The sequence below is a fragment of the Triturus cristatus genome, chromosome 9, assembly GCF_964204655.1.
Source record: "Triturus cristatus chromosome 9, aTriCri1.1, whole genome shotgun sequence".
Lineage (NCBI taxonomy): Eukaryota > Metazoa > Chordata > Amphibia > Caudata > Salamandridae > Triturus > Triturus cristatus.
Window position 1 is genome coordinate 415,150,631 of NC_140592.1, and position 20,403 is coordinate 415,171,033.

Here is a 20,403-nt window from a genome sequence, read left to right on the forward strand (position 1 = left end):
ATAGCTCTAACTTTACCAATGCCGAGACCATTGCATTGTAAATGCTTGTTTTTGAACGTCAGGGTCCCCGGGCCGCTGGATCTGTATTGCCAGGGCTGGTGTGCGTTCGTAGTCCGGCCCTGTGAGAATGAAAGAGGACTATCGGGAAAAATGCAGGGAATAGGGGGAGGGCGATGACAAGGGGAGGGTGAGTAAGGTTGGAAGTGTGAGCGAGTAGAGGAAGAGGGAGTCCAGGAGAAGGACAGAGGAAGAGGGACTGCAGAGGAAAGAGAAAGTGCTGCCTTACGAAGCTGTTGCTAAGGTAACCATCTGGACCGCACGAACATACTGAAAACCCAGATGTTCTCTGCTGGGGAGTCCCTTTCAGTACCCGGTGCTGTTCACTCACCCATCTTATGTTTCACTTTAGAGGGTTGTGTTTGCTAAGAGACCTCCACATGTGAGTTTACTAAATTAGTGCAGCAGAACCTCATCAGTGCTACATACATCAAAAGTCCGTTTGCACAGCTATCTATACACGTAACTCACTGCAATGGTTTTTGCAGGAGTAAACTCATTTTATTTTCATACTAACCTACATGAATCAGTAAACTGACATTTAAAAGTTTCTGCTAGCCAAACACGGGGATAAATGGGAATCCCAAAACCGTACGAGGGTACTCAGATTAATTAAGCGCTTAGGTGCCATAAGCAATGGTAAAAGATGTTTTGCAAATGTCGATGACATCATTTGTTTCCATTGGTGGAATCTCACTCATCCTTCCATACCTGAGCCCCCAAGCCCTCCGCTTGCCAACCTCGCAAGGACGACTCAAGGAGCGCGCATGTGCCCCTCTGGCACAGGACACACTGCTGTGCGCCAGCAACAAAACACCTACCAACACACAGACCTGTTTAGCACTCTACCCTATGAGTCCCCGCAACTCACAAACACACACACACCCAAAACATAGACACAGATATCAGTGAATCCGTCCGTGTCTGACTTGCAGAAATGTACTGCAGATCGAAAATACACCCCACTTCGGATGCACCGAGCGCACATAAAGTCTTCAAGATCTATACGTAACAAAAATGTGACTGCGGGAGCTGTTATGTATTTGTTTTTGAAAAACACACACACAGTAGGAACCATAACTTTCTCTATCAGGAAGGAGAGCCGAGCCGCACGAGCTGTTAAATGCATTAGGCAATTTACAATTAATATAGAAGTCATTTCAGAGATATCTAGCCGAGAGTACAACAGGGCAATTAACCCGCTTAACTCTTTAAATTGATCCAAAAAACAGTAATCTGGCCAGCAATTTAAAACAAGAAGGGCTGGGCGAGAAGGGAGGGGGGAATGCCAGCAACAGAGGAGCCCGCGAAAGTGAAAGTGATCGTGATTACGATCGCTAGGGAGGAAAGACACATGGCGCTGCGCGCGTGCACGTTCACGTGCACTGTAGCTTTAGGCCACGGCAGCACTTTGAAAAACCCAGATATAAAATGTCTCTTTGAGCCTTTGGCTCACAAGACCTAAAAAGAACAGAGGATGGACGTTTTGCTGAACAAATCACCCCAGTCACAGATCTGGGTTTAATACATCCTTTTTGTACTCACCACGCCACCCCAGTTTGGACCCAGCCATATGCAAATCAGTCTTGACCATGCTTCCCATGGGAACAGTCCATCCCAAACTGCCAGGCCAGGTTCTCCCTGGACCAGAAATAAGCATCCTAGGACCGGTTTCGGGGAATTACCCATCATTAGCCAGTCTAGCATGAATCCAGTGGCACAGTGAGTACGGGACAGTTTAATACTCTTACCCATGAAGAACTGATGCACACTGTGACACATTCTCCTTCTGCATAGACATGTTATATGATATTTACAATTTTTAGAGGTTCTTTACTGCTATTTTCAAAACAATCTACTTTCTACATCTTATGATGAATTGTTTCTTTTGTTGAATCTTTAATTATGAGAGGTGGCTACCTATCTTGTTTTAAGCTTTTTTCTTTTTGCTATTGTATTATATTGTTGAGGTCTAAATCAATTTTATACAAAATCTAACTGAAAAACGTACAGCGCAGTGTTGGTTTCTCTGTTGGCCCCTACATGAAGCAGTCCTCTTTTCTTCTATTTAAAAAAAAATCTATTATGCAGAGCCACGCGGGAAGGTTCAGAGATTTCCCTCCATTTAGGGGTTAATATTCAATCTCCATGGGGGCGTGGCTTGGACGCCGAACAAGATGGCCGCCTGACTCCGGAGCTCCGCTGCACCGAGACGGACTTCTCTTCCGTTCCTGCTGTTTTCCGGCCGTTCCTGTTGACTTCTTTCGGCTGCCGCCTACGGACCGTGGTGTGCCTCCGATGTGACCGCCAGACTCGACCTTTGTGCGGTAATGCTCCGTTTTTTGGCTGGAACCGTAGATGCCTCAGCGCGTCCGCCATTTTGAGGCTGGCGTGACTTTCGCGCGCGGCCAATCTGTGTAATTTCTCCTCACACGGAGAATAGTTGATAGCGCCTGATGGCTCCTCCTACTCTCGCCCACTGCCTCTGAACATTTGCACCTCCTTTTACCTATATTTTTGATAGCTGCTTCTTACTCTTTCTCACGATATGCTGCAGCTTGTCTCCCTCACCAGCCATCATTCCCCCCTCATGGGTGACTTCTGCCTTTCTGCCCCAAGTATGAATACGAAGTTTCAGACTCTCCCGCTTTAGTTAATAAACAAATATATTCGGCATGGCTCCTGGATGTCCGCATGTCATTTTTGCTACTCTTTGAAGGTCAGCTCATCGTTGGTTGGGACTTCCTCTGATACCAGGTGTGCTGCTGCCTCTCAGTAAATATATCCGCTGGTTTTCCACACATCTCTATGGACCGTTATTGAGCTTTACCACACATAGTTGAACACTGTTGCTCCATTTTTTGAACTTTGTCATTTGTGGTATACGACGCTCGCCAGGGTCCTTTTCACTCTGTTTTTCTGCACGTTTGGGCTCTATGGGCAAGCTACGCAATCCAAAGTTCGTCTTTGTGCCCTCGAAGTCTTCTCCTACGCCCTCTTCCTCTTCTTCCTCAACAGCGGATCATTCTTCACTTACAGAGACAATGGCGGCAGCGGCTCCCAATCGCCCTTCTCCACCATCATCAGCCTCTAATAAAGCGTCTCCTTCTGCTACTTCTTCTAAACGCTTGAAACAGGACTCTCCTCCTCCCGATAAACCTTCGTCTCCTATCTCTATGGAACTACTGCTGGAGGAAATTCGCGCTTTACGCCCGTTTGTGGAAGAGACCAATGCGAAAATGCAACTTTTTGAGGCAAGATGGGCGACTATGGACACCCGAGTATCCTCCGTGGAGCAGCAGATTACAGATATCCATACTAACTCTCAATGTATTTCCTTGCTGGAAAAGTCTGTTCTCACACTTCAACAACACACTGAGGACTTGGAAAATAGAAACAGGAGGAATAACCTACGTATTTATGGTCTGCCGGAATCTTTGGAGGGAGATGACCCTGTTGCATTTTTCTCTTCTTTTCTTTTGAAACTTTTGGACATCCCTTCTACTACTTCTCTTAGTATTCAGAGAGCACATAGACTTGGTCCTCGTTCCTCAGGCTCAACTAAACCACGAGGAGTCATCATCCTATTTCTGAAGTTTACTGATCTCCTTCTGGTCCTTTCTGCAGCTCGATCCAAACGCCAAGTCTCCTGGATGGGCCAGAGGGTGTTCTTCTCGCAAGATGTCTCTAACGCTACTGCTGCGAGAAGAAAGGAATTTTTGAGTCTTCGACCTTCTCTACACTCTCTGGGTGCTAGGTATGGTTTATTCCATCCCTGCCTCTTCAAGGTGACCCATCAGAATCAGACGTGGACTTTTCATGACCCTGCCGAACTTAAAAATTTCATTCATATTCAGACTAATGCTGGCATGGATACCTCCAATTCTGCTAATGGTTGACTATTTTAACCTCTTTTCTTCTCTTGCAGGTTTTTTCGGTTAATGTTCTGGTGTGGGCTTTCCTTTGTCGCTTTTGTCGTTGTTTTTTATTAGCTGCTGGATTGTGTTTTTCGTTTCCTATGTATATTTCCTGCTTTCGTATTGTTGTTTTTTAGTCTAACTGTCTCCATTATCTTTTTCCTTCCCTAGATTGGCTGGTGTATTATTACTCTCCATCCCATGTGGTTCGTTTTGTTCCTTCCCCGTCCTGGTGCAGATGGCTCTCCTGGCTTTGGGTGGTCATCCTTGTCGAATCCTTCCATAACCCCATTATCTCCCCTTTTTCCCTCTCAGGTATGTCTCTTTCAGTCATCCTTTTTGGATATGTACTGTCTCTTCTTGCACTTTCTTCTTCCTGCCCTTCCTCTTCTTCCCCTTCTTTTTCGCTTCTCCTATTATTTATTCCTATTTTTCCTCTGCCTGCTCTATTATTACATCTTTTTTCTTATTCCCTTTTAACTGCACCTTTCATTCTTCTTTTTCCTTCTTCTCTTCATATGTATTTACTGGCATCTTTTTCTTATTTTCTGTTATTGTGGCTTTCTTTCCATGTTCATTAAGTTGAAAGCTGGGTGGGCACGGTTTTATTCTCTCCCTCTTCTAATAAAAAGAATGGTGTTGCTATTTTATGCCATAAAAGGTTAAAATGTAAAGTTGTTTCCCAAGATTCTGACACTGATGGTCGATGGGTATTAGCTAAGTTGTTAATCAATTCTGTATCTCTAACTGTTCTTAATGTTTATGGCCCTACTCACCCTGATTGTAATTTTTGGCCTGTAATTACCTCGAAATGTTTTCAGCATAAAGATACCATGTTTGTTTTAGGAGGTGATTGCAATCAGATTGTTGATCCGTTTCTTGACCGCAAATCTTCTGTCCGCTTTAACCCTCACAAATCACACAAACAATTTCTCGACACCATTTCGCAGTCGCACCTCATTGATTCATGGAGACTTTCACACCCTGACACCCTTGATTACTCCTTCTTCTCGCCTTCTCATGCCTCCCTCTCCCGCCTTGATTATATCTTTCTTTCTCAACCCCTTTCTCAGAACCTCTTATCCTCTTCTATCGAACCCATAGTTATTTCTGATCATGCCCCTATTGTCACGACCTTCGATCTTCTCCCTGCACCTCCTAAGCCTTCCCGCTGGCGATTTAACAATTCCCTCCTCACAGATCCTCTTTTCTCTTCCTCTTTTCTTTCCTTTGCTAATGAATTCTTCTTACTTAATTCTGACCCCTCTCTGGCCCCTCATGTTATTTGGGATTCTTTTAAGGCGACTGCACGGGGCTTTGTTATTGATTTTGTCTCTAAAAAGAAGAAGCACTTTCTTAAAAAGCAGGAAAGCGTGTTGGCTCATATTAAATCTTTAGAGCATAAATTCTATACTTCCTCTAGCAAGTCTGTTTTGCCAGACCTTATACGTGCAAAAATGGATTTTAACAAAACCACGACTGACAATGCCTCTTCAATTTTGCTTCGGAGTAGTGCTCGTTACTATGGGGGTCGCAATAAATCAGGTAAGCTTCTAGCTAACTATCTTAAAACCCGCAAAGAGCGTACCTCTATAGACTCCATATACTCTTCGGATAACCTACTTCTTCATAAGGAACAGGAGATTCTTAACCAATTCCAACTCTTTTATCAGTCCCTCTATACACCCGAGTCTCCTCCTTCCCCTTCTCTTCTTCAATCCTATTTTGAAAAGCTCCCTGCCCCCTCCACCTCCCATCTTAATTTCCCTGATCTTGAGCATGACCTTTCTATCATGGAATTGGATAGTGCCTTAAGGACTCTCACCAAAGGCAAAGCGCCGGGCCCCGATGGTTTCTCTGTTGAGTTTTACATGCATTTCTCTGACCTTTTGCTTCCTAAACTTCTATCACTTTTCCAATAATTTTTTCTCTCCGGCTCTGCAGCTGGCTCTTTCCATGAGGCCACGATCTGCCTTATCCCCAAGGAAGGTCGTGATCCCCAACTATGTAAAAATTACCGTCCAATATCTTTAGTCAACGTAGACTATAAATTATTTGCCAAACTCCTTGCCCTGCGTCTGGATCCTCTTATGCCCCATCTTATTGGGAAGGAACAGTGTGGTTTTGTCAAAGGTAGACTCACTTCGGACAACTCTCGCATTTTCCTTAACGTTTTAAATAAAGTCGCGTCTCTTTCCATTCCTCTTGCTGCTATCTCTGTTGATGCTGAGAAAGCTTTCGATAGGGTGGATTGGTCCTTTTTGTTTGCCGCTTTGCGTTGGCATGGCTTTGGTCCTAAATTTATTTCCCTTATCTCCTTGCTTTACTCGGCCCCTAAGGCATCTGTTCTTGTCAACGGCCATCTCTCTTCGTATTTCCCTCTCCAACGTGGTGTCCGTCAAGGTTGTCCTTTATCCCCGCTTCTTTTTGTTCTTGCCCTCGAACCATTTTTGACGTCTATTTGGAATAATGTTTCTATCTCTGGCTTTCTGTATGGCAAGACGCATCTGAAACTCTCCGCATATGCTGATGACATTCTTTTATTTATCTCTACCCCTGAACAATCTATTCCAGCTCTACTTTCTGAGTTTACCTCATTCTCACAAGTCTCTGGATATAAGATCAACTCTGATAAAACTGAGACTCTTCCCCTTACAAAATATTGTCTTCCACATCAGTTTTCTTCTACTGGTTTTGCATGGAACTCCTCTAAAATTAAATATCTTGGCATATGGTTCTCAAATTCCATCGCCGCGTCCATTCAATTGAATATGTCTATAGTTCTTTCCCGTATTGATAAATTATTATCATCCTGGAACCCTCTTTATCTTTCATGGTGGGGTCGGCTTGACTCGATTAAGATGATGGTATCTCCCATTCTCATATACACTTTATCCATGCTCCCTGTACACATTCCAGATGTCCATTTTAAACGCATTGATTCCTGTCTTTCTAAGTTTCTGTGGAGGAATAGGAGGTCCAGGATTGCTTTAGCCTTCCTTCGTAAACCTAAACCGAACGGTGGAGTTAACTTTCCAGATTTCCGTCTCTACCATAAGGCTTTCTCTCTGCGTCAGGCCTCTAGATGGCTTATCTCACAACCCTCTCCTTTTGACCCTCTTTGGCTTTCTATTGAGCGCTCACTACTCTCTCCGTTTTCTCCTCTTGAAACCATACATTTCTCTGTTAAAAATCCATTCACTTCTCTTCCCTTATTCAGATATACCTCCTCCCTTCTACATTCTCTTGTCTGCTCTACTCCTATTACTCGTGAATCCTTTTTAGAATCCCCTATTTGGTATAATTCACTTATCCTCTTAAATAGTAGACCTATTTATTGGTCTTCTTGGAGGTCAAAAGGTCTCGTATGGGTTAAACAGTTTTTTGATGGACTTATCCCATGCTCCTTTCCTAACTTTCGTCTTTTATTTCACTGTCCTCAGTCTTTCTTGCGCAAATTCACTGTTCTCATGACTCTCCTTCTCGATGTTTACTATTCCCTTCCTCCTTCATCAACTCCTATCTCCCAGCCTCCTCTCCTCCAAATCTTGCTCAATCTACCCAAAGCTTCTCTTATTTATAAATCCTTCTCGTCCCCTCCTCTGAACCGCTCCAAATCTAAGCTGGAGTGTGCTTGGGAGTTAGATCTAGGTTGTGACTGGTCGATTGCTCTTTGGGATAAAATCTGGTCCAGGTCATTGAAAACGTCTTGTTCTGCTTCCCTGACTCAGTCTTTATTTTTTCTTTATCACAGACTATATCTCTCCCTGGTTTCGATTTCTCGTTTCTCCCCTACTCATGGTTCTAATTGTTGGACCTGTGGTTCCTCTGATGCTGATCTTCTTCACCTTCTCTTTCTTTGCCCTTCTGTTGCTACTTTGTGGAGTGAGGTTTGGTCTTATGTTTCTCGACTATTTTCCATCTCTCTCCCCTACTCTATCCCTCTTCTTTTCTTAGGCAGCCTTTCTGATTCCTTAGATATCCCCTCAGACTGCTCTGGTCTATTAGATCTTATGCTTGCCCTGGCATTCCAACACATAGCCTTTAACTGGAAATCTCTCACTAATCTATCCATAAAATGCTGGTGGAACTCTCTTTGTCATCATCATAGGCTTGATGTACGCTTTGCTGCCTCCTCCACTCCCTCTCTTAATAGGGACTTGTTTTGGTTGCCCCTCACAACATACCTTGATCGCATGGCGTCGAGGCGCATTTCACACTGCTATTCTGAGAATTTTAAACCTCCATGAATGATTGATTGTTTCTGCTCTGTCCTCCTTATCATATCTCCCATATTGTTTATTTTCTCCTTTACTCAACTGACAATCGCTTTTTGACTTCTTTATCTGCTTGTTCTATTTGCCATGTTTGCTTCCTACCATCTTCATATTGTTTCCCTTTCTTTCTTCTTTTCTTCTGTTCTCCTTCTTCCTCTTTTCCTTTTCCTTTCTTTCTTTCTTTCTTTCTTTCTTCTTTCCCTCCCGTCTCATCCATAAAACCTTATAAAATGCTTTTTGTTTACTTATTAGATAGTATTGGCCTATTGTTCCTTTCATTCATCATCGTTAAGATCATACGTATTGGTCAGTATTTCTGTATTCTTTCAAGTTATCTCAATAAAGCATTTCAAACTGAAAAATATTCAATCTCCATCTCTTTTTAGTTTGGGCTACCTTTGCACCAAGGTCTGGCTGACAGCTTTCCCTCATTATGCTGTTTTTTAATTGGGTCAAAAAAGTTCGGCCAATACTCTATGTCTTATCTCCTCATATTTCTAGCCATTCTTTTACTATTTTCATCTTGAATTACTGCTTCTTTCCCTAAATTTTTAAAAATGTTTTATACTATGAAATATTATGTCTATTTTGCATATAATGCTATAGGCATAATAGGAGGAATACATTTTGAAATTCAAACGTTAGTCCTTTTGTTATATACAGTTTTTTAAACATTATAGAAGTCCTATCTTCAACAATTTTGAAGACAAAGGTGTTGTGTTGCTGGCTGATGCTTTATGGGGTGGCTGAGCCAGTGCTGATGAGGAGGTAAGACTGAAAGCCAATACAAAGACCTCCTAGGTCTTGATCTCCCTCACAAGATTTTATGTGCTCTAAACATAATGTAAAGAAATATACACAGAAAAAATATATTGTGTTAGAAAATGCCTGTGCTGTGACACCCTGCCCACCAAACTTTGTAAATTTTGCTGAGCTCCTAATCACCCAAAAATATGGTTGACTTTGAGTTCAATAAAGTGCACCCTGGTCTGCTTCAAAGCTATTTGCCTTGATGCTCCGCTCTTATTTTTGGTTGAACCGGGATGAGATTGGGCAATCAAAATCCCATTCTTAACCTAACCAAAATCAAACACATGCAACCTGCTACCCAGTTAAATACTGGTCTCTTCTCGGTGAGCTTTCACATGTTTAAAGAAGAATCTGTAAATATTTTAATAGACAAAAAAGGGGAATTCTGACATACCATAGAATGACACTACTTGCTCCCCATTCACAATGGTCTACTTTACACATGTTATTTTGGCCACACACCATTTCGAGAGCGGAAATGCAGGAGAAATCCTGTAAATTCCCTGTTATTAGCATTTCTGTTTCTTAAAGATATGATTTTTTTCCTTGCAATCTACAACGTTCCCTCAGCCTCGCATCATGATCCCTGCCAAAAGCCTGGCTGCCAGTATGCCCTGCCAGTATGCCACCTACTTCCTTCTGTGATCTTACCAAATCATGCACCATAGCAGTGTATTAACAGATAGATATAAAGACATTATTTATTTTGGTGAGAAGTAATCATTTTAGTCACTCTAGAAAACATACTTACAAAAACTAAAATTTTCATTGTTAGACATGCAAATACAAGGAATTCATTTTGCTTTCCAAACAAAATTGTGATTTGTTTTAACGTCTGATATTCCAGAACTCCAATGTATCCCAACCTTAAAAAACAAAGCAATCCAAAATATCCATAAATGAGGCAGAGAGTTAAAAACAATACAGTAATTCTTAATCAAAGAAGATTTAATGTTGTCAATTTTAAGTTCAGCGGAACCACCAACTATCGGGTGTTACTGTTTAATCCATTTAGTAGCTGATGTAACACTGCTAGGGATTATGCTCCAATGCGGTCACTTAAGTAAGCACTGCTTAAGAGCAAAATGGCATTACATCATTAATCTGGAAGCAAGATGTAGGTGGCATCAACGAGGAGAAAGGCACAGCTCATAAGTAGGTGGTATGTTGCCCAAACCACTCACTACAGGAGTGAGGTCAATGTCCTCAGGATCAACAATAGATTTCAAGTTGAAGTTCTGAAGGATGGTAGTAAAGAAGAGAAACAGTTCCATCCGGGCCAAGCCTTCTCCAACACACATCCTTTTCCCTATGAAACGGAGAAGTTCAGATTAGGAAAGTTTTTATGCACAACAAAGAGGAAAACCATAATCACTTTCTAATGGCAAGCCCCAAATCCTGAAAAAGGTATTGTCTAAAATGAAGGAGACTGTACTGCAAATAAAGACAGTTGGTGGTTGATTTTTCTCAAGTTAGAGTTCAGCTTCCATTTTCAGTCTCTCTCTCTCTCCCTCCATCTCTTTTTTGTTTTACTTTACACTTCAAGAAGCATTCAATCTCAGTATATTTGATTAATTATAAACGATTAGAACCAATACAAAAAAGATAAGACATATTAAAATAAGACAATCGGCCGCTTGATTAGATTCCAAAATCCAACTAACCACAAATGAAAGAAGCTAAAATGATATTACCCACAGTGGGAGTGAAAAACATCAAAACGAGACATAATATGTAAAGTAACTATAGTTCAGCAAATATATTTCGGATTCTCAGCTATTTCACTACTCAATTTCATGATTAAAAGTTCTATAAAATATTTTGTAAAATTTAAATTATAATGAATTGGAAGAGTGCATTCCCAGCATTCCGCTCATGAACTCTGTTTCCCACTGGCTTAAATGAGGAAGCTACAAAAAGAATTCTGCCAGCTGCAGAAATGTAATGAACTTGACAACTAATTTTGGCACTTTTTCATTGAAATGTAAATTAATTGCTTCCTTGCAGGTGGTAGAGGCTAACCTGAAAAAAGCCAAGTCCTCCAGAAGGAATGCAGCACATGTGGAGACAACAAGAATCAGAGATTTGTTTTCGATAGCCAAGAAGCGTGCGCGTCATGCTAACTCCTAGCTTCGATACTTGAATGAGCTCCTTCATATCTGGCAGCCCAAATTTTGCTCAGATAAAAAATTTTAGGAAACCACTTAGCTTATTAGCAGCATATGTAAGGAGTACCAAGGTTTTGCAAATCCAACATTGTCCTAATTAATGAATACCTTTTCATCCTGGTTATTAACTTCCTGTGTAAAATGGTTAATAGTGGAGGCCCTAGAATTCCAACATGCTCTAACATTAGAAGAGCCAATGAGTTCTCTATCATACTCTCATCATTTGCGGGAAGGGGCAGTGGATTCAAGGTGTTGTCTGTGTGCATTAGGCCTGTTCCTTAATACATTTTCCATGTTTTTGATCGGTTGCGAGTGTCACAATTTCCTGGACAACTTTTGCGGGGACCTTTGCTTTCCCACTGGGGGCTGCTTTGTAAATCAGTTAATGATGAAACAAGAGCAAGTAAGTTTGTCTAATTGTGATGGCAATATTAGAACATGTGGTGACCACAGTGTCAGTTGGGTTCAATGTCATTCAATGATTATGCACGGTCCATCTAAATCTGATTAGATTCCTGATGTATTTCAAACTAGAACAGTAAGTATTGCCAGGAACACGATGCCTAATTCCATACACAGCTCTGTGTGCTTTGATAACTCATTCACCATATGAATCGCACAGCTATCTCTAACCCTTTGTGAATCTGTGGAATGGAAGGCCGATTTCTGTTGAGCTCTCCCAAGCCAGTAGCTGTGCCAACTTTTGTATATGCAACAGGGTGGCATAGTGGGCATAATAGCAATATGATCAGAAAGAGCAACCAATACAAAGATTTACAAACAAAATATGGCTACAAAAACAAATACTACATGCACTTTATCAATATAAATTTACCAGAAGAGGGAGGTGATTTTCCGGGGTATCTTGGGGAAGTAGCAGGTGAGGAGCTATACGACATGGAAGGTACTGGCATACTAGATGGCAAGTCACCTAGGGGAGCATGGTGTTGTAAGAAGCATACAAATGGCATACACTATTTACTGCAGCTTAGAACTTTTTAGGAAAAAACAAAAGATTTTCAATGCCTTTTAAAAAAAAAAAAAAAGGAAGACAGAACTGTGAGACTACACTTAAGCATAAAAACACAACCAGAGAAACCACAGAGGGAAAAACAAGAAATTATATTAATAAAATATGCTTTTAAAAACGTATTTCTAAAGGGGTGTTTGAGAATAGATATTATTATATTTATCTTTTGAAGCAATAGTAGAATGAGTAAAGCAAAACGTTTGGGGGAAAAACCATATGTTCAAAAACGTTGCATTGTCCTGTATTCCCCTGGTATGGCTGTGTGTATGTGAATAGTGGAGATTTAAGACAAAATCTACTATGGTGTGTGAACTGAGCAGGATGTCGGATCTGGCAACAACATTTTCTACATGTCTGCTGAAGATTGAAGTGGATGCCACAATTGTGTCCCGGGGGACCCAACATCCTCAGGTACACTTTAAAACGACATTCTTCCTTAATGTAGCAGATTGCTGAATGAAAAGGTGCTGGCTGGCCTGGTGGATATGCTGTCCTGTTGGAAGACAGAGTCTCAGAGGAACCTAAGCCAGTGAGAGGTGGAATCCCTGTGCTCTAAGTAATGATTTCAATTTATATCTCACCCAAAACTGGCTTGATAAATTCAAGCTTCAATCCCGCATTTTCACTTTATCTTGATGAAGGCTATAAAGTTGGTTAATCTGAAATGTCTGATTCAGAAACAACAACGTGTATTCAAATTCAAGCTTTAGAAAAACCTTGAAAATAACTCAGCTGCCACATTGACCAAGGTCCTGTAAAAGCAAACGACCAATGCGGGTCTTCTGGATATGTCTGCGTTATAGTATCACTGACATTAATGTGACAGAATGGTTCAGATGGGACGTGAGACTTCTGAACACAAAAATGGTTACTTGTTTGAAACATTGTATCACTCTTATTTGAACATATGTATTTGTAATCAATAGTTAAAAAAAAAAAGAAAGAAGTTATGCAGGCGATTAATCAAAATGAAACAGCATTGTGAGATGTGTTAATATATAATGTCCTGTCTCATCAATAACCGTGTTAGTGGGAGAAATGTGAAGTCTAAAGTTCCATATGAGAGAGAGAGAGAGAAAAGTGTTTGTCCCTCTCGTGCTTTTCCCTTGTGATGATTATGTGTATGATTATGTATATGTCCATGTTCAACAGCTCAGCAGATAGTGCTAATGTAAGACAGAAATGACAGATGTCATTGTGTATTTCTGTCAATTATCCAGAGATACAAACTAGTCTGATGGACCCTGAATGTAGAGGATATCCAACCTGCAGGATATATCTTGTATACCTATAGTATTTATAAACTTGGTTTTCGCAGTACATGTATATTCAAACAACAAGGGAGTGAGAAGTATACAAGTTTGCTCCACTTCTGACTATATCAAATCCAATCATCAAAAGAAAGAGAACTCTTTTTAAAAATGTCTTTCTAGTCTCCCTACTGAAAAGAGCAGTGTGGGGTATCCCTATTTATTTGAAAGAACCCTCAGCCACTACCTAGTCATACTAGTGCTGTACGGCTTATACTTTCCAAAGTAAAAGTGTGCGTTTGCTGGACAACATAAACATCAGGATTGTGCAAGACTGATTCTATGCACACCATCAGGATATATACGGGAAAGTCCTGCCACCTCACAGCGCACCATCTGACCCCCTAACCTGACAAGGTAACAAATGGATTATGTAACCTCAGAACATGTCAACTCTCCAAGAAAAATCAAGTTAACAGATCTAGTAAATTTTCCTTTGGTACTCATGCATACCCAAAGACATACACAAGAAACACTCAGCAAGGCGTTTCAATATTTATTGAAGCATTATGATTCTTGTATAAAAGACATGCACTGCAACAATCAGTAGAAGGAAACATAATAGCATAATTGACATTATGAGAATGGTGAAAAAGATGAACAATTCAACCATTGTGCTATAACAGCAAATATATGCTGACATATAAGTACTATAATATATTGTACTCCTACCTAACCTAGTATGGGCATTCTCTAACTTAGTATGTCGAGCGTGGGTGAATCTACAAAATCACTGTAGGGTGATCCCACTCCCCATTACCTGTGGGTAAGTGTCATCAGGGTGCCTGTCTTGGTGTAGAGCTGGTGGGCATCCTGCAATCAGATGGGCTGGAACCCCAGTATGTAGCGACCTCGCAGTATCAGTAAAATGCTCCTCTAACTAAACAAGGAAGTGATGCTGCTTATATAATAAACATCACCCATGCTGCCATGCTGAAACTCCTGTCACTCCGTTATTGTTTATACTATTGTGATAGCTCTGTCGCCGAGCAGACAAAAATAAGTGACATCATTTTGCGTAGTGAACTTAGCCCTTTTACAGAATGTTCAAGGTGGTTGATAATATGCCTATGAAGTGGGAATGTAAGTAGAGCCAGTTCAGAGAATATTATCCTGTACAGGCATGCAATGAAATGTGTGTCAAATGTCAATGTACAGTTTTCAAGAAAAGATGTCAAGTTATTGTGAACATGTAAAATGGTGGCGTTCTCACTCGATTGGAATGTGACTGCATGACAATAGTTGCATGCTTCATCATTGGTTTTTCACCGAGGATACCTAACATATCTGGGTGGGCTCTACACTATGAGACAGCAGAGCTCTTAGGGGGAGATTTACTAAGCTTTTGCGTCGTGTTTGCGTCACAAAGTTACTGCAAAACGACTCAAACTCTTTTTTTGTAATTTACTTTCTAGCGCTACTTGTTTAGCACTGGAAATAACGTAAAAGTAATTCCAAGCAGCGCATTGCGTTGCTTTGCATTACTTTGTGCCATGGGGGCGTACCAAGGGTAGTGCATGGGCGTTCCCATGCAACCACCCAAAGTTTCTCACGCTAAACCCAATTTACTAAAACCAGCAGATTGGGTTTAGTGTGAGAAAACTGCGCCCTTTTCAACTAGGCACAAGGAAGGAGAAATGTTTTAATTTCTCCTTCCTTTTCCAACTTTGCATGCGTGCTGCATTGTGCAGCACGCATATAAAGTGGGAAAAGCTTTCCCTTGTGTCGAGCGTAGTATTTTGCACAGGAAGGATACCCTTCCTGTACAAAATCTATGCTGGACTCGTGCACACACCCTAGCGCTGCGGCACTAAGGTGTGTGCATGGCGCAAGGCAGCTGTAATCAGCTCCGGCACAAGGGAAAGGGGAGGAGAGAGCCATGTCTTTGAAGATATGGTGCTTCCCTGGTCCCTCCCTGTCGTGCAACGCAGCACAACTTCGCGGGAAGCTGCGCAACTTTTTTGTAAATCTCCCCCCAAGTTTGCATTATTAAGGGTTCAGTTCAGTTCAAATAACTTTATTCGATTGTAAAATTTAACAATCATAAAAGCACAATACATGGATAAACATTTCACAAATAAATTGTTTAAAAAAGCTGTCCAATACTTATGTATGATGGGCGAACTATGTAAACAATATGAGTAAAGGCATCAAGCAGGATAATCAGGTTAAGAATATAAATAATTTGTACAAAGTTAAAAATCGTTAGGGAATAGGACAATAAAAACAACATAATTATCCCTCCATACTTTTCCTGAAAGTAATAGCTAGTTTTAAAAAACTGCTTACATATAAAGTACAATCGCAGTTCAAAAGTTGAAGGAAATAAAGTGCTGGTTTAATCTGTGTGAATTTTAGTTTCTTTAAACAAGGCTTTAGATATAGCCTTCGAGGTACTGAATAATAAGGACAAAAAAATAAAAAGTGCTCCAAATCTTGCGGAGACTTTCCGTCGCAGCTGCAAGCAGGTAGCACTTGTCCACGATGGGACCCTCTTGGTACTGCCAGTAGGAGGTGGAACAGGTCAAATCGGAACCTGGTCAACAAAAATCGGTCGTAGCCAGATATAGGCCATGAGAGATATGGTTCCAAATGTAAGCATGTTTTAAGTAGAGCGTGTTTCCTGACACTGCATTTCACAAACTCGGCCTCCTCCCGGGCAAGGTACCTGGTTGTAAAAAATGCTTTTTTCACAAATGTGACATCAGCTTTTGTTATAGTGGATGGGGTTAAAAACAGGGCTGGCCGTCCAAGTTCAGTAAGGCAATCTTTTATATATTTCAGCCATGGGACCTTGAATCTACCGTCCCAGGTTAAGGCTTCTCTTAATATATCGTTGGTAAGGGGTATGTCATTATTCAACCACGAATTCAACCAACAAAGTATGGGATTTGCGGCTAGTCTATCGCTTAGAAAGGGCACACCGAACTCCTCGTGAACCGAGAAGTTGCCGGTGCCTCTAGGCAGCCTTAGGATCTTCTTTAAAAAAAAATTTTCTGTGACCTCTAGGTCTCGCGTCTGGCTATAGCCCCAGAGTTCACTACCATAACAGGCAACTGCAATGCTCTTTGCTTGGTATAATTTAAGCAAGGCCGCCACCGGGCTGTTGCCCATTTTTCTCGCAAATCCTAATATGGCTGCGTTGACCCGAGTCATTTCGTCCTTTTTTTTATGGACTGCTGGGCCCCAAGATAATTCGTCATCAAGAAGAATTCCAAGATATGAGAAAGTTTTAGATGTTGGAATTTTTTCCCCATTTATAGTAAAGGAATTTGGTTTTCGCGAACCATGGCCAATTTTCATGACAAACGACTTAGAGTTATTGATACTGAGGCCTCGAGACTCCATAAAAAGATAAAATGAATTTAAAAGTGTCTGGAGACCATTCGCTGTCCTTGAAATCAGGACGGCGTCATCTGCATAAAGCAGAACCGGAACTCCTCTTAGACCTACATGAGGATAATCCGTACCTGATCTCAACAAGTAGTCCTCTAACTCGTTGATATACAGGTTAAATAGGAATGGGGCCAAGATACATCCTTGTCTAACACCCCGATTAATTCTTATGTCCCCAGTCACTTTCAAATCTTGGGTGTAACGAACGTTCGCTCTTGTGTCAGAATGCAAATCAGCCAATAGATGGATTAGGTTTTGCTCGACACCCATCTTTAACATATTATCCCATAGTTTACCCCTATCCACGCAATCAAAAGCGGACGATAGGTCCATAAAAGCATTATTAAGGGATCTAGAGGCCATATGTACAAAAGTATGTGTGCGACCGCAAACAGCATGATTTGCAGAATCAGGCCATTTCCAAACGCAAAAATGCTTTTTTATATGTACAAAACACAAATTGCGATTGGGTAACATGTTAACGGATCACAGTTTGGGTTTAAATATTGAATGGCGGTGCCATGTATGAATGTTCTGTGACTGAATTTCGGTCAGAAAACATTCATTTTTTTACCGACACCTCAAGGGTGGTGGTAACCATTCGCAAAAAGGAAGGGGTCTCCTCGGACATATTCCCACTCGTGAATATTGAAACATATATTTTTTAAGAGTAGGCAGTGGTTTTCCTTTAAGAAAAGGGTGCTACATTCAATTAAAAGAAAAACATTGTTTATTAAAAAGCAATCACAGACGTGGTGGTCTGCTGACTCGAATAGGCCACCATCCCTGTGATGGCTGCAATTCCTAGTGGGTTGCGCACTGCAACCTACCTGATTAATATTCATGAGGTTGGTCTATTTGCGACCCCAATCGGAACCACAATTTAGGAAGTCTGTATTTTGCACATTTGGAATTGTGATTTCCTACCTGCGATTCGGTAAGAAGCCTAATTAGGTAATTGCAATCCCTAAATTCTGTTCATATGGCTCCTAATTTTAAAATTGCCTGCAGGTACGCCTTTGCTTCCGAATTTTACTAGGGGAACCCATGGCAAGCTTTAAAGCATAGATGTGAATATAACCAGAGTTACACTGAGCTCCCACATCAAGAAGGTCTATGGGCCGGATGTACAAAGAATAGGAATAGCGTTTTCCAAATAGCGATTTTATCCGAATAGCTATGAACTTTTTTGTTTCATACTTGCAGTTCCTAGTGGGTCACAAATCAACCTACCTCATGAATATTTTTAATGAGGTAGGTCGCTGTGTGTAACCCATTAGGAATTTCAGCCATCACAGGGATGGTGGCCTCCTGCGGTCAGCAGACCACCACGTCTGGGATTGCCTTTGAATACATTTTTTTGTTGTTGAAATGCATCACGTTTTCCCTAAAGGAATATGGGATGCGTTTAAACAATGAAAAATCAAATGTTTTGTTATAATTTTTTAAGAGCAGGCAGTGGACCGAAAGCAGTGGCCCGAAGGACCACTGCCGGGTCTCAGAAAAAATATTTACCCAACATTCACAAAGGGGAAGGGATCCCATGGGAACCCCTTCCAATTTGCAAATGCATTACCTCCAACTTTGAGTTGGTGGAAAAGTGCAAATGCTTTGCAACCGCATTTCGGTCACAAAACATTCGTAAATACCAATGAGATTTAGTATTTGAAATGGACGCCCTAAACACGCCCCTTCCAAATATTGGAACCGCAAAACCCAAATTGCGATTTGTTAACAAGTTATCGAATCTCAATTTGGGCATTGTAAATTTCAAAAAGCACTTTCCGGTTGCAAATGGGCCAATTCCGCAATTTGGCCCGTTTGCGACTGGAAAAATACTTCTTACATATGGCTCTTAATGTTTCAGCCATAAATGTTTGCCAAGTAGGTCAGATGGCTTTCTTCAGGACCACTAAGTTATATAGATCCCTAGTTGATTTATGTCCAAAAGTAAACAGTACTGATGCAATCTTAGCATGTTTGAGCACATATTAATTCTTGGTATTATCTGCATGCCTTACAGTTCAAGATCCATCATAAGGAACTTCCTCAATCACATATTTCCTTGTTTAGACTCTATTGCCCCATAGAGTCTAAGAGACGGACAGCCCCTATTGACACACTTCAAAACAAATAGGGATATCCCCACTGCTCCTTTCACTAGGGAGACTAGAGAGACGTTTTTATAATGAGTTCTCTCTCTTGTGATGATTGAATATCCCAGTAAATGCCCTATCGACACATTTGGATAGTTCCCCCTCTAAGTGGGTCTGACTGGAGCAACCTGTACAGGAGCTGGGGCATTATCTGGACTGTACGTTAAAAATACTATAGGGATAAGATATAATTAGGAGTACATCCAAGCATCTACATTCCAAGAAAATCCCTCAAGTTCACTAACAACCCCATTCACAACAGGTTGAGCTTGCTACAAGCATACACTTGGATATAGGTACAGAATCAAACGAATCCTCACTCACACTCCACTCCTCTCCATTCAGGTGCTCCAGCAACCAAGTGATATTTAATTCTTTCGGCAAAAAAACACAATCCCCATAGTCCGTTCATTTAGCCTCTTCCTTACTGTATATTTCTTCATAGTGCCCACATCACCTGGAACTACCTGCTAATATAAAATAATTTGTATCTGTTTCATAATTTACTTCAAGAGATCAATCCATTAAGGGCATCTTAGACTTAACTCTACCTCAAGCTCAATCAGCATCCTGTAAGCTATTCATCTTATCATCTAATGGGGCTCCAGATACTGCTTTACATTAGTTTGTTAATTACCAACACCAGTTCCATATATACCTTTTAGGAAAATCAGAGTACAGTGAAATGCTGGTCCTCTGACAACAACCTGGATAAGGACCACTCTCAGGGACTTATCTTAGCTTTGGTGGGCAGCACCTATCTTGGACACCAGATGCAAATCTGAACTTCTTGAGAACCACTTCTTTTTGCTCAACTCCGTTACTCAGCTCTGCTCAGGCTTACCTAGTGTGCATATAGACAGGACACCTTACAAGACTATTGATGATGCCTCCTAAACTAAACTGCAGGGGAAACATTTAAGGGTCCAGCTTGCTTCAAGGGCTTAGCGCAGAAAAGCACTGACTGGCATGTTTAGGTCCCAGCATTTTCTTATGTAAATATATCTAATTTAGACTATAAATACCTCTGAGTTGGCAACAGAAATGTCTATCTTGATTATGCAAATATACTTGCTAGGGTACAAGAATGAGATTTAAGTGGTGTGCGATACATTTTTGGTGACATTTAATTAGCTATAATGAAAGTCATGTGTGATCACATTTCTCAGGGAGGGAGCCCCAAACCCACTCAAAAAGAGTTTGCCTTATTTCTTTCACTATCCAGTAATCTGTAGACTGGTAAGAATGCTAAAATTATCTGACAAAAATATGGTAATTGCAC

At 41.1% G+C, this 20,403-nt stretch overlaps 1 protein-coding gene across 1 annotated transcript in view; it reads right to left on the reverse strand.

Moving 5' to 3' along the window:
• Positions 1–9,736: 9,736 nt before the first annotated feature.
• LOC146798068 (cytochrome P450 2G1-like) overlaps positions 9,737–20,403 on the reverse strand; it is a 592,985-nt gene continuing 582,318 nt past the window's right edge. The window contains exon 9 of the mRNA XM_085625289.1: positions 9,737–10,370. Coding sequence (XP_085481415.1) covers positions 10,189–10,370 — 182 coding nt within the window. The 3' untranslated portion in view covers positions 9,737–10,188. The remainder of the gene's footprint in view (positions 10,371–20,403) is intronic.